The sequence below is a fragment of the Athene cunicularia genome (genome assembly GCF_003259725.1).
Source record: "Athene cunicularia isolate RWA chromosome 7 unlocalized genomic scaffold, athCun1 chr7_part1, whole genome shotgun sequence".
Classification (NCBI taxonomy): domain Eukaryota; kingdom Metazoa; phylum Chordata; class Aves; order Strigiformes; family Strigidae; genus Athene; species Athene cunicularia.
Window position 1 is genome coordinate 3066756 of NW_020799107.1, and position 13926 is coordinate 3080681.

General features: G+C 42.5%; 1 protein-coding gene across 1 annotated transcript; it reads left to right on the forward strand.

The window, feature by feature from the left end:
* Positions 1-55: 55 nt before the first annotated feature.
* On the forward strand, positions 56-10329 carry CAVIN2 (caveolae associated protein 2). Its single transcript, XM_026852847.1, has 2 exons — positions 56-492; positions 7726-10329. Exons 1-2 carry the CDS (start codon positions 100-102, stop codon positions 8518-8520), a joined length of 1188 nt encoding a protein of 395 aa, XP_026708648.1. The 5' UTR covers positions 56-99; the 3' UTR covers positions 8521-10329.
* Positions 10330-13926: the final 3597 nt, after the last annotated feature.

Consider the following 13926-nt stretch of genomic DNA (forward strand, 5'->3'; position numbering starts at 1 on the left):
GGGCCGGGCTCTGCCCGAAACCTCCCCCGGGGGAGGGAGGGGGGAAGGAGCAGCCCTTAAGAGCGGCGCCGGCATCCGCCATCCCATCCCGGCGCAGCGATGGGGGAGGCAGCGGGTGGCAGCGCGGTACCTCCGCTACCGCCGTCGGAGGCGGTCGGGGGGCAGGTGAACGCCCTGACCGTCCTGGCCTTGCTGGAGAAACTGGTGTCGATGTTGGAAGCGGTGGAAGGGCAACAGCGGCAGATGGAGCAAAGGCAGCGGGGTTTAGAAGGGGCGGTGCGGGGTATTCAGGGAGACCTGGGGAAGTTGTGTCGAAGCCACGGGGCGACGGGTGAAGCGGTGGAGAAGCTGCTGGAGAAGTCGCGGAAGGTGTGCGCTCACACCCGCGCCGTGCGGGAGAGGCTGGAGAGACAGTGCGACCAGGTGCGACGCCTCGAGCAGCATCACGCCCAGCTGCTCCGGCGGGACCGCTTCAAGGTGCTCATCTTCCAGGTGAGAAACCCCACGGCTGCCCCCAAACCTTCCTTCCTCCCGACCCTGGGGGAAGAACCCGTTTCTGCTAACACCCAGCGAACTTGGGGAAAGGACGGACTTACTACCAACTCCCAGCAAACTTGGAGAAGAAGGCCGTCTTCTTGCTAACTTAGCAAAGCTGTGAGAAAAACCTTTCAATCTCGGCAGAGTTGGAGAAAGTGCAGGTTTATTTTGCTAGCTCTTGGCAAACTTAAGGAAAGAGCCCTCTTTTATTCTTAGCAACTTTATATGAAATACCTATTTCTACTCTTAGCAAACTTGGGGAAATAGGCTGTGTTACTAACTCCTAGTAAACCTGGGGAAAGAGCTGGTTTTTTGCTAACTCATGCCAAACTTGGAGAAAACACCCTTTTATTTTTTTACTAACTTAACAAACATGTTGAAAGAGTCCTTTTTTGCTAATTTTTAATAAACTGTGGGGAAGGAGCCATCTTTTACTCTTTGTGAACTTGGAGAAAGATCTGTCTTTTACTAACTCGTAGCAAATCTGAGGGAACAGACCTTGTTTTGCTCACCCTTAAGAACATTGGGGAACCACCTTTTATTCTCAGCAAACTTGGGGAAAGAGACACTTTTTTACTAACTCTTAGCATATGTGGGGAAGGATTTGTTGTGGGTTGTTTTTTAAGCAAACTTGAAGGAAGGTCCCTTTTTTCGTTTTTAAGCAAACTCTTAGCAAACTTGAGAAAAGGGCCCATTTTGCAAACTCTTGGTAGTGGCCCTAAAAACCACCCTTGCAACTGCCCTCAGAAGCAGGAGAGGGGCAGCACTGCAGCTCCCTGCCACACTCAGCTCCTCAGGCTGTTCTGGCCCATTGAGGGATGAGCTCAAAATTCAGTTAAAAAATCAGCTTCCTGGGAGTCCATCCAGTGATAGCAGCAGTTTGCATATTTTCCCCTTTTTAAGCAATGGTCTGGACAGAACACGGAATGAGCTTTGACTAAACACACGCACTAGGGGAAGGAAGGAGAGGGAGCACGGGGCTGGAGCACTCACCGGTCAGGAACATCACCAGCTCCTCAGGCTAAGCTTGTCAGCTGCATGTTACATCTGTCAGTAGCTAACTCTACTCCGTGGGATGTTGGGGTTTTCCTGTTTAAACAAATCCAAAACAACTTGATTTTAAAAGTTGGCAGGCCTGGTTGGTGCACAGGCGCTTGCCCCAGAAAGGAAGCCCCCCATTTCCCTGCTTATTGTTCTCACAAATTACCGCCCTGGCTTATCACGCCAGAAAAGGAGGAGCTGCAGTATGCACCGAGCATGATAGTTTCCACCCTGGAAGGAATGTGGAAATTATTCCAGGGGCTGGTTAAATTAAGAAACATGTTTTCTGGACTTCTCTGAGTAATTTAAGGTCTGTTACTGTAGTCAAAGCATTGCTGTCTCCCAGGCCATTTTAGCTAACGACTGGCTCCTGCCTCCAGGTTCAGGCATAGACCTTGAACACTTTCACTGTAGAGAGTGCACCAGCTTGGCCTGTGGGAAGGTAATTTTGTGGCGTTCCTGTTACTTGTGTGAGAATTAAGGCCTTGCTATTGCAACTAGAGCATCTTCCTCCAGAGAATCCAAATTTTAGCATTTTTAAGATGACAGTGTGTAGAGGAAAGATGAGAACATCTGTGTGGGGGCAGTTACGGTTGCCTCAGCTGGGGATCCCTGTTACTGCTGCTCAGTGGCAGTGATTCACGGGCACTGGGTAAAAGTACTGGTAAAACTTGCCAAGAAGGGTTTGAAGGGTAGAGCAGCATCCTAACAGGGGACGGCTGGCTTGGCTTGTTTTGCAACACTAGACAGCATTGCAAAGCTAAGGCCTATTTAAAGCTCCAAACCTTTCCTTAATACTGTGTCCTAAAGTGCACAAACCCAAAGCAAACAACTCAGGTCTGTGCCCCAGAACAGCAGCTAAAGAAAATCCACTGCTTCTCCACAGCTCATCACTGGGGTGGAACCTTTAGACAGAGGTCTGTTCTTCTTTGCTTTAACGAGGATTTAGTTGATGATGTTCCTGTGTCTCACTGGAAAATACATTGCTGGGGGGGCGAGCTGATGTGGATCAGGAATACAGGCCTTAGAAAATAAATACTGCAGTTAAATTTAGGAAAAAACATTCAGCTGTCAACTGGGAATTGCTCCTGGCACTGGCCTGTTGCTAAAAGCTAGTGGGGCTCTCTGCAAAACTAGGGTGGCCAACATAACTTCCCGGGACATGGGAGGGTGGCCAGGCGGGCAGTGCTTGGGGCTTTCTGCAGCGGAGCCTGGGAGGAGCTGGGATTTTCCACTGGGAAGCCGCCATACCCGGGGCGAGGGCAGGTGCTCAGAGGCCGTGCCCGCACGCCTGCTGCCAGCCTGGGCAGGCGCCTTACCTGCGTGCCCACCTCCTCAGCATCTCCCTGCGGGGTCTCCTTAAAAGGTGGAGGCGAGATGACCTGGTAGCGGGGCCACCGCCTTGCTAGGATATTGCACAGAGGGAAAAGAGCAGAAGGCTGGCTGGGTTTCTGTACTGCCCTGAGCAGGAATCCATGGAAAAACAATTGCAGGAAGGAGAAGTCACAGCAACGAAGCCATATTGATGCCAGATTTCTGTAAAAACAAAAGGGAAATCTGGATAGATGAGACTTCAGTTCGAGGATTCTTTTCCGCTGAAAAAACAATCCAAAATTTCACACAGCGTGTTTCTCGTTAGGATGCACTTTTCCAGCTTAGGAAGACAGCTCGGTATGAAAATAAAAATATGTATTTGTGATTCGGTTCCGCATTCACCATATACCTCAAACTCCCTGATACTTGGTGGGAGCACTGAGCATAGCCAAAACACATGACTGAGCTCTAGCTCTGTATTTTATGAAACCGTGCTGCCACTCACCAGCATCAGCTTACCCTCAGCATACATGCTGAGAATGAACTGCGTTTAGAAGAGTTCAGCTATTTACATATTTCCCATTAAAATGCTCTTAGTTTTCTCTCCCTAGGCTGTCTGTGTTGTTCCTAGTTTGCATATATTTTTTTAATTGGTGACATATTTTAATGGAGCTCCATTCCAAGCGTTTCAGGATGCAGAAGTTATTACAAATGCCACAAGTGACACAGCAATTCAGCAAAACTCTGAAGTGACTGTTTTAAAAATCCTTGTTAAGCTTTGGCATTGTTCCCCTCTATTTTGTTCTCACCACATGACCAGCTTTTTGGTTTTGGTTTGGTGGGGTTTTTGTTTGCTTTTTTTAGCTGCAAAAGCAAAATGCAAGATGAAAAAGGCTTATGTTTAATTTTTCAATTAAATGTCATGTTTACTAGTGAATAGGACAGATAAAATAAGTCAAAATTGCAGCTTGGGGTCAAGCACACTAATATTCAAGCCCTGTTCAGATGTTGCTCTTGGTAAATGCTTCATCCTGAAATGAAGCAAGAGGAGGGCACAGGAAATCGGCCATTTGGTTGTATCTTGTTATTTGGGTCACTGTAATAATCTTTTGAAAAAGCAACTTCAAACTCAAAAATGAACAAGTGAGGGAAACAGAAGAATTACAAGTGGTAATGCTATTATCTACTAAATTTTCCACTGGAGCCTTGCAGGGAGACTACTCCTGTATTGATTAATGACAAGAATACCTCATATGGCTCTTAGGACTTGATCCAGCTGTGTTGCGGGAGGTCAGGAGGATGTGGCACCCAAGGCCCCAGCCTGTGCAGGACGTGCAAATAGTCAGCTGGCGATTTCCTCCTCATTGCCCGCAGACCCAGTCTGCTCCCTGCCCTCATCCCTCCCCATGGTGACATCCAGGTCTGAAGGAAAGTAGGTGGAGCTGTAGCTGTTTTTAGAAGGACTTGTCATCTTTTGACCTATTTTGTGTGGCAAAACAAGTTTTAGACTAGTATTTATTTAGGCATATAACAGCATCTACAACGTACAGAGGAGCCTGGACTGCTGTAAATATGGGAAATGCCATTTCCCCTTTGTGAAGGCTGTGGCCTCTTACGACAAATGTTAACAAAAATCCAAACCAAAGCATGCTGATTTCACTTATACCGCATCAAAGATTCAGCGCTCCTGAGTAAATTAACAGCCTGTTCGCTCAGGCTGTCCGGTTCTGTAGTACACTGTTACGGATCTTTCCTTTCTGGCAAAAGATAGGGATGCCATTATGACCTATAGAAAGTTCCTGAGAATGGATGATCAAAGCCACAGGGAAGGTGCTGCTTTTAACCTTGCAAGTATTACTAGTATTAGCAGGAGTTGTTTTTACAGAGAATGTGCACTGTTCTATTCATCTCCTACATGGAAAAATGAAATTCAGAGGAGCTAGCTATCTACAGTCAAGCTGAGAAAATGCAGGTGCTGTTTTTGAACTCGGATGTGGAAAATAAAAAGATGTATTGTTTTCTCAGAATTTTAGATTAGATCAAGAAGATCAAAGTTCTACTTTTTTTTGGCATGGAAAATAGTTCCGCAGTTTGTAACAGTTGGCATTTTTCAGTGTATTGTTCTAGTCTTCCTAAATTAAATACCAGACTGCTTGAAAAATGTATCAAAACAAAAATATAGCTGTCATGTAAACTTGTTAGACCAAAAAGTTACCAATAGCCCACACGTTATCAATAACTGTATTTGAAGCAGAAACATCTGGTCCACCACAGAGCATTCCTGCTATACCACCTTTGTATTTCCAAAGCATTTCACTTAATTTATTTTCATTTGCATTTTAATAGTTCCTGTGATCCTAAGGTCTTTTAGAAACCTGAGATAGGAAAGCATGTCATTCCCATTTTACAGGCAGCATAATAGATGCCCAGAGGCTGATGTTTTCCAGGGCCATGCAGGAAGTGTAGATAGAGAGGTGATTTCTTGAATGCCAGTATCATCTGATAGCCAAAGACCACCTAGGATCTGCTTTTAATCAAATCATTAGCTCATTAATAATTCATATATTTTAGTGGTTTTTTTCTGTATAAATATTGATAGTTTGACAGTCTCCCTTCTACTCGGTGTCAAATTTGATAAAAATTGAAATAAAACCTATGTCCATATTCTTCTAGAGACTGCATGCAGTACTGCAGATTAACGTGAATACTGTAGACACAGAGCTAAACTGACACTGAGAAGAGCTGTACAGGCCCATCTCTGCCTCAGACTGCACTGTGCTCAATCTCACATGCCACCATGCTCCTAGATTGATGACTTCAAATGTTACAACCCATCAGAGTTTTCTATGCCATTCAGGCACTTACACCCGAACGTTCAGATGTTTAAAAGTGTATGAGATTACCTAGGTTTGGAAAGAATGCACAAGACATGTAAATTATGCTTTATACGGAGTTCTCATGCTCTGGGGAATAATTTAACATTGCAGCCAGTCATGTAATCCACATTTCATTAACTGCAGTGGAGAGAAAATATAAATATTTGTACTGCAGTTACAGCTGTTTTCACTTAAAGCTGGTACAGGTTTTCATTGTTTTGTTAAGTTGGTCGCTGTTGCTGATAGTTGTAACAACATAGAAGTGTTGGGAGAAGAGCCCTGCCTTTATTAGATGTTCCACTGGAAGCAAAGGGCTTGAAAAGCTTTATCTGTGCCAGTGTATCCGACTGAACCCGCTGGTCCAGAAAGCTGTGCGGAAACGGTAGAAGTAAAGCACGTACAAACTGTCAAACCGCTAACTATTTGTTTGATATTTTGCATTTTTATATCCTTGAGCGATGCTCACCAACACACTTGAATCACAGTATATATGATTATATATGTGTGTATATATGGTTTCAAATGATTCTGCCTGCCCACATGCATGTTCTCGAGTTCCAGAAGCTCTGCAAGGTAGTCAGGACCATTTTGTTTTTAAAAACAACCATGTACAACATCCTTATACAGCTTTGACAGCAAATTTAACCCAAGACATTGTTCTCTCCAGTGATCACAACTACATGCTCAGTCCTGAAATAATGAGCATGAACTTGGAAGTGTATGTGGCCTTTTTTCCCCTTAACTGTACACTCAGGCCCACTAGGGACAGATCTGAGACTATTACAACCATTCCACTCAGCACTTACTGCTTTTCGCATCTAAAGATAAATAGGGGGGGAGGGAAAGAAAATCCTTACAATCCATACAGCTAAGTGATATTGCACGCACTCTGTCTGAAAATGACAAAAAAGGTAATGAATAGAGACTATGCAGATCTAAGGCGTAATGATTCTGAAAGGAAAAGGGAGTGTGTGAGGAGCCTCATTTTCTTTGCATGGGTAGATGCCTGCAAAACCTACTGCAGAACAGAGTGTTCATTGTGCTGCCTCTGAACTGCTTGGGGTTGAAGAGCTTCTGCACTGGGTAGTCGCAGAGGTCCTTCATTACAAGTTGCAGCTTCCACCCTTGTTCAGCCTGATTTGTTTTCAGATATCTATCTTTCTTTCTTTCCATGGCCCTTCTTGGTTTTGTTTCTACAAAACAATCATTTCCCTCTTAGCTAGAAGTGGCTACTGGTGTTTTCTGTGTGGTATAATGTCTGGTTTATATGCCATAAACTTTTTATTTTTCAAGGAGTTGTCCTGTTCATATTTACCACCCAGATTTACTATATTTTTTCTGTAAATAGCTGTAAAATAGCACACACACTAAACATCATGGGCTGCCTGTTTTCTCAGTATCAACAATCCATTTTAACAGCAACATACATTTTTCTAAAATACACTGAAAGTGCTAACTGCATTTGCCATCTAAGATACCTCTCAGATGGAACCAACATCTCTGCAGAGATAGTCCCAGTCTTTGGCTAGAGAAACTGAAAGCTCAGGAGGGGGGTTGCATGACTTCTATAGGTCTGTGCAGGGGTCCGTAGTATAACCTCCTTAGGCACCATCCCTTCTCCCCAGGGATAGGTGTACAACTTCACAGCCAAACTCTTATTAAAGAATATCTAATTTAAATTACAAAGAATGGGATTTCCATTCTGTATATATTCCAAGTCACTCTGAAAGAGAAATCTTACAGCTGACAGCTCATTAGTCTTAAACTTTACCAGATAATGGTTCAGTGGGCTTTGAGTGGCTTGTTACTGGTTAAATATACTGAAACAACAAGAAATGTTCAGCATTCTTCATCTCATCGTGGGGGGAAAAAAAAAAGTAATTGTTCAGAGTTGTGCTTTGTTTATTAAATTTGTGTCCTGTGAACTATGAAACTCAAATATTGTCAATTCTTTCAGGAGGAAAATGAGATCCCTGCCAGTGTTTTTGCAAAAGAGCCTATTCCCAGCATCACAGAAGGAAAAGAGGAGCCTGTGGATGAGAACAAAACACTGGAGGAAACTTTGCACACGGTGGAGTTGTGTTCAGATGATGAAATGTTTCACGAGGAAGATGATATGGATGATAGTGCAGAGGAAAAAACAGAAGAATCAAGAGCTGAGAAAATTAAAAGATCCAGCCTCAAGAAGGTAGACAGCCTCAAGAAAGCATTTTCCCGCCAAAACATTGAGAAGAAGATGAACAAGATCAGCACAAAGATTGTCTCACCTGAACGGAGAGAAAAGATCAAGAAATCGCTTACTGTACATCATCAGAAATCCTCTTCTTCAAAGAGTTCAGCTTTCAAAGTATCTCCCCTCACATTCAACGTGAAGAAAGTCCGTGAAGGAGAAAGCCCTGCTGAAGCTGAGGACAGACCAACAGAAACTACAAGCAATGACCAAGCTGAGAATGAGGATGAGACATCATTTGCTGACATGCACTCAGATATGACACCTACCACCTCGCTGACCGAGGAGGGCAAAGCAGTAGCTGATTCTCTAGAGAAGGAAACCAGAATGGAAGGGAATGCCATGATGAACAACAACATTGAGCTGTCCATTGTTGAAGATGATGAAGACTATAGGATGCCTCTACAAGTTTCTAGCCAGAAACTGTATGATGAAAGAAACAACCCAGTCAGCGGGGAAATGGAACAATCTGATGAAGAAACGACCCAGGCAGCAGTCCTGCAGATAGACCAAACAGCATAATCAACCCAAGTCTTCCTGCACCTTCCAGATATGCACGGTTTTACTTAAGCGAGTAACTGGTTTCTGCTACACAGGTGTTAGTAGCGATTTGGTTTATTCCATCCTTTTCTCTGCAGTGGTAATTTATTGCATCGTGTTGGAATGCAGAATGAACGAGGTCAGTGACGCAGGCTGCAACATGCTCCATTTTAGGCTGAATCACCGGTGTTTATTAATTTAAAGATGCTGTCCGCTGGTTTAAGAGACAATCAGGAAAAGAGTATGTCTAGTAGAAGCAAGCTGGTCAACTGTCTTTTCTTATAGTTAGGTCAGAGGAACGTGTGGAGAGTAGTCAAAACCCAAACATTTCCATTCTGTTTTCTTCCCTCTCAGTATTTCACGACACTGTGAGTAGTTTTATATGTCAATGTAGAAATACAGTTGAGAACATTTGATTTCGGTTTTCTTGCTATGCTCTGTGAATACTAACAGCCTCAGGAACTGTGCATACATGTATAGTTTGTTTGGGGCTTCGCTCCACGATGCTAAAAGAGCAGAGTACTTAAGAGGGCAAAGCTGAAAAGTGGTTCCATCCCTTTCAGTGAGGGAAAGATTTTTGCCAGTAGCCTCTCGCTATTCACTTAAAAGAAGTGACTGTGTTTAGGTGAAAATTAAAAGATGTTTTTCAATATACTGGAGTTATGGAAGTACATTAATGACAAGCATGAATGTGTGATTGGTTACTGTACCTTTAAGAGATCAGAAATTGAAAAAAAAGTAGAAAGAATTTGACAGAAACATGGAGAGAGTCTGAAGAAAGTACAAAATAATATGAAATATAAAAAAAGCAAAACTAAAACCCCGCAATATTAAGTCTATACTCCCAGCTTACGGAATATATACTCAGATAACACTAATTAATTCATTCTTAGTCTTTATAGCAGTATACTATCAAAATTTGCACCTGCACAACTTTGTATCTCAGAGTATTTTGAAAATAGCATAACTTTTTACAAATTATTTCATATAGAGCTATATCTACACAGAAGAGTTAGAAAATTACAGGGATGTAAGGACAATTTTTTCAAAAAGGTGAAATACTCTTTTAGGCATATCTAAAGGGAACAACGCGTTATGGATTGAACTTCATGGCAGGGATGAGTTTACACGAGGATGAGTCCACAAAGCCACAGGATTTGATTCTCTGCTGATAATCTCCATCAAAGCCACCTACATGCTCTCAAAATTACAAGCCTGTAATTTTTCAAAATTAATTGAAAATGAGAAGTTACAGGGTAGTTTGTTCACTATGAATGTTCATTCCTGTCACTTACAGGTAGGGAAAGGGAGGAAAGTGAAGCACAACACCCACAACAGTTACCTTACATCCTTGTTTGTTTATGCAGTGGGTTATTTTTATTTTTATATATATATATATATATAAAATTCTACTGATACTTAACATTGCACTAAAAGGTTTCTTCCTTTAACTTGTATTTAGAATCACAAATTACAGGGGAAATAAAAACTGCAGAAAAAATATAATTCTGAAATGATTAACAGGTATTACTCAACAGGGGTAATATCTGTAACCAGTAAATCACACTGGAAGTTAGTTGATAAGAGCTTAGAGTAGGTGAGTACTATTAGGAGTTAAGCTCTTAAGTGTATGGTATCATATAGGAGATACTGTTTGTTAAAAAAAAAAAAAAAGTCATGGCATAACTCGTGCAGCTATATTTTTATTTTGTATTAACTACAATGGATTTCAATAATTTTTAATTGTAACTAACTACAAATATGACAAATAAAAGCATGACAGAAAACACAGCCATGTCAGTCTTTGGGAGAAGCAGTCTGAGAAGTTGGCAAAGATGAAATTTAAAGGTCAAGCATTTATTACTTCAGTTCATGTCCCTGTTGTACCTATATCATTTTCTTTCTCATCCTCTGCTGTTATTTAACAACACAAACACCAGTGCTTCGCTTTCCAGACACTTGCCAGATCTCTAGACCATCTGAATGTAGTCAGGCACTTTCCAAAATCTGCAAGCTCCTTCTGCATTTTTTTATTGGACCGCAGCATACTTCTAATACTTTAAAATAGTCCTGAAAGCATTTTTATATTGAACTGTATATTCTGTTTAACAGACACAGATAAACTCACGTCTTCTAGAGTGCCACATAGTCTTTAGCAGGCTTAATTTTACTGACAGACCAAAGAACGCATGTTTAACCTTTATGTAACAGCTGTCAACTTCCCGCAGCCACCAAGCGCTAACCAGGAACTCCAGCATCATGTTTACATTTTGCTTTCAGATATGCCTGGTTTGTTTGTCCTGCTAAGCTTTAATTCAAACAATACCCCTGGCCATGCTTTATTCAGTTTTAGAGATGCTGAAACGAATCCCATGCACAGTATTTTAGGAGCATTACAATGCTTTCCAGTAAAACCATTGGAAATGCAGCTACTGAGCATCTGTGACAATTAATTCAAATACCCACTTCAGGATACACTACACATACAGCCATCAGTTGCAGGACTAGAATTAAACGTTTTCTGTTGTGGTTGCACATTTACAGGCGTGAGCAGGCCTGCAAGAGAAAAATACTTAGTCAACTCATGAATGTCTGCTTTTGTCCTATCTTAGAGGAAGAATCAAGCTCAGGATCCTGAGATGTCCCCCAAGCTGTTCCTTCCCTTCTTCATTCTCGAGTCCCAACTAAAAACATTAGTCTGCAAAACTTACTGTTTCGGGGAGGAGACAGACTGCAGCACCAGCAGCACTGTCTTCTTTCAAGTATCTGAAGTATGTGCCTGGATCTCGTCAGGCTGGCAGATGTCAAGCATATGCATGGGTATTCCATGCTTGTGCTGACAGGTTTGTCTACATAATTACTTTTTTTTAAAACTGCTTGTTTACCCTTGACACAATAACGCAGTACAGTGCCTGCCTGTGAGCTCCACTCGTCCCATTATTCCTTGGAGGACCTCACCTGTTTAGCTGCTGCATGGATTCAGAGTTTGACCTCCACTGAAATCGGCAGGAACTTTGCACAAAGAAAGAGGGTGTGATAAAGTCCTTATGGTATAAATATTTAAACTAATAGCACTCAGTGGCTGGTGATACTTCCATTTTCAATGCAGAAAACCAGCTGACATTTCTGTCCCCTATTAGGGGAAAGGGCAAAGAGCATCCTGTTGACCCCCATGTGCTAATCCATGAGCCAGCTCTGCTGTGAAAAGGCACAGACATGGACTTTCTGGAGCATTTCACTGTCAAAACAAGAGAGTGCAGTGAAAGCCCTCATACAGGCCTGACTGAAGCACGTTTGATGATTAAAGAGACAGAAGAAAGGGAAGAAAAGGATCAGAAGGTAAAATATACCTGTATGCCCTTTACACTGATGCAATGAAACCGGTTTGTTGTTACAGGCTGTAATGCCAAACAGTTACATGACTGATAGTCACACACTTAAAGATGTAAACTCAGAAGAATTAGTGAAGTAATGGCAACTTGTCAGAGGGCAAACTGTTCACCAAGGGACTGGTATAACCCTGAACGTCAGTGAAAAAACCTTCAGCTGGCTCAAGGGACTCTCTGAGCCGTACAATGGGTTTGGGCCACATGTACAATTCCTGTGACCATCAGTTAAGAGCTGTGTGCATAGATGCAGGATGTGAGACCTCTGTATCTCCCCAATCCAATCTGCTTAGCTCATCAACAGAATAAAAAGTTTTACTGCCATCAGCACTGCCGTTGCAACAGTGTGGCAGAAAGGAAGGCTCTAGCCTGCTTTGCAGGGTGCATTGTGAGCAAAATGTCAAACTAACTTCTGACTGCAAGGTCTTTGCTGTTGGTAGCTGCATACAACGGGGCAAGAGTAGCTTCAGCTCCTGAAAACCAAGTATGCAGATAGAAAAGTTTTACTGTGGCCCACTAAACCACACACGCTCGTTCTGGGTGTCAAGGGGAAGGTGTCAGGTAGTTTTCCTGCATGCAAAGAAAAAGATTCAACCCTCGAGCAAAGCAAACACGCAGCTGTTTGGCCCCAGTCCTGGTTAGGGTTTTGCCTAGGCAACTAAACAACTGGCAGGAAACAACTGCCAGAGCAGCCTGGAGGGTGCTGACTCAGCACCTAAGTATCTGCCACTCTGACTCACGGCCCTCGCTTTCCCAAATAAATGGAAAAAGGCTGATAGCCACTTTCCACCACTTTAAAATGCCTTTTGCCAGGGTTTTGTTTCAGGATCTGCGTTTGAACCAGCATCAACCCCAGGCTGAGTCTAATTGCATGCATAAAGAAATTCTAATCAGCATACTTGCAGCTGGTGGTGGTGGCTGATCTTTCCCGCCCTCCTTTTGATCAAAATGCCTTTTTTCCTTTCCTCTCACTCCACCAAGTCATTTGCAGGAGTCTGAAGTGTACACTAATTCAAATAAGGAACTCTTTCTAACTGCATGTTGAGAACTGATAATCAATGTCATCTTTAATTTTTCTTACATGGTTATCCCCTTTAATGGAGTGTGCCACAGTAACGGAGAATAAATCTGCTCTGGGTTAAGCTAGAGATTGTTATTTATTTTTCTTTCAGATCAGAGATTAATATTGCTGTATGACCATTGGCACTAACCTCTTTTTCCATAGCAACACTAAAGAGAACATAAACTATGAGTCATAATTTCTCTCTGGAGGACTTTTTTGTAATTATGATCATTCCACAGTTCCTAAAATATGTTAGCTGATATATAGCTTTGGTATAACAGCTTTGATTTTCCTTCGTTTGAACACACAGGCAGAAAGAAGAGACTTCCATTATTTTCTCTTTCTCAGGCTGAGCTAAACACTACACAAAGTACCATACATTCATTATTCATTATAGCTGCATGGCTCCTAAAAACTCTACAGCAACGTTTTCTTTATAAAGGTGGAACAGGTTTCCTTGCTTTCAGTAACCTTAAATGATACCGACCTTCTAAAAGAAAACTTGTGTCCTTCCCAACGTGGTTAGCAAATTGGGGTCTGACAGCTGGAACTGATCCAAACTGGAAGCTGTATTATATTGGGTGGCAGCAAGGTAGCACACTAGCATTGCTCCTCTGCCAGTCAATAGCTTTAAACTCTCCAACATTTCCTCTCCCACAGAACACAGCTGCAATATACAGCCCAAATTCAGTAATAATCGTGATTCTTTTTACACCCTTCAGTGAAAACTTGGCCTTGGAACAACTTGTCCATAGAGCTCCTTAGAATATCTCAACAGATGATCACATCAGATCATCACAAGAGACTGTAAGACTGTGTGTGGCTGGCTCCTACATTTCCCTTAAAACACAGTCTGCTGCATGCCAGTGCAAAGCGCTTAGAAAACCTACAGTGCATGTTGCAGGAGAAGAATTAGGAAAAACTATTAGCAAACCCAAG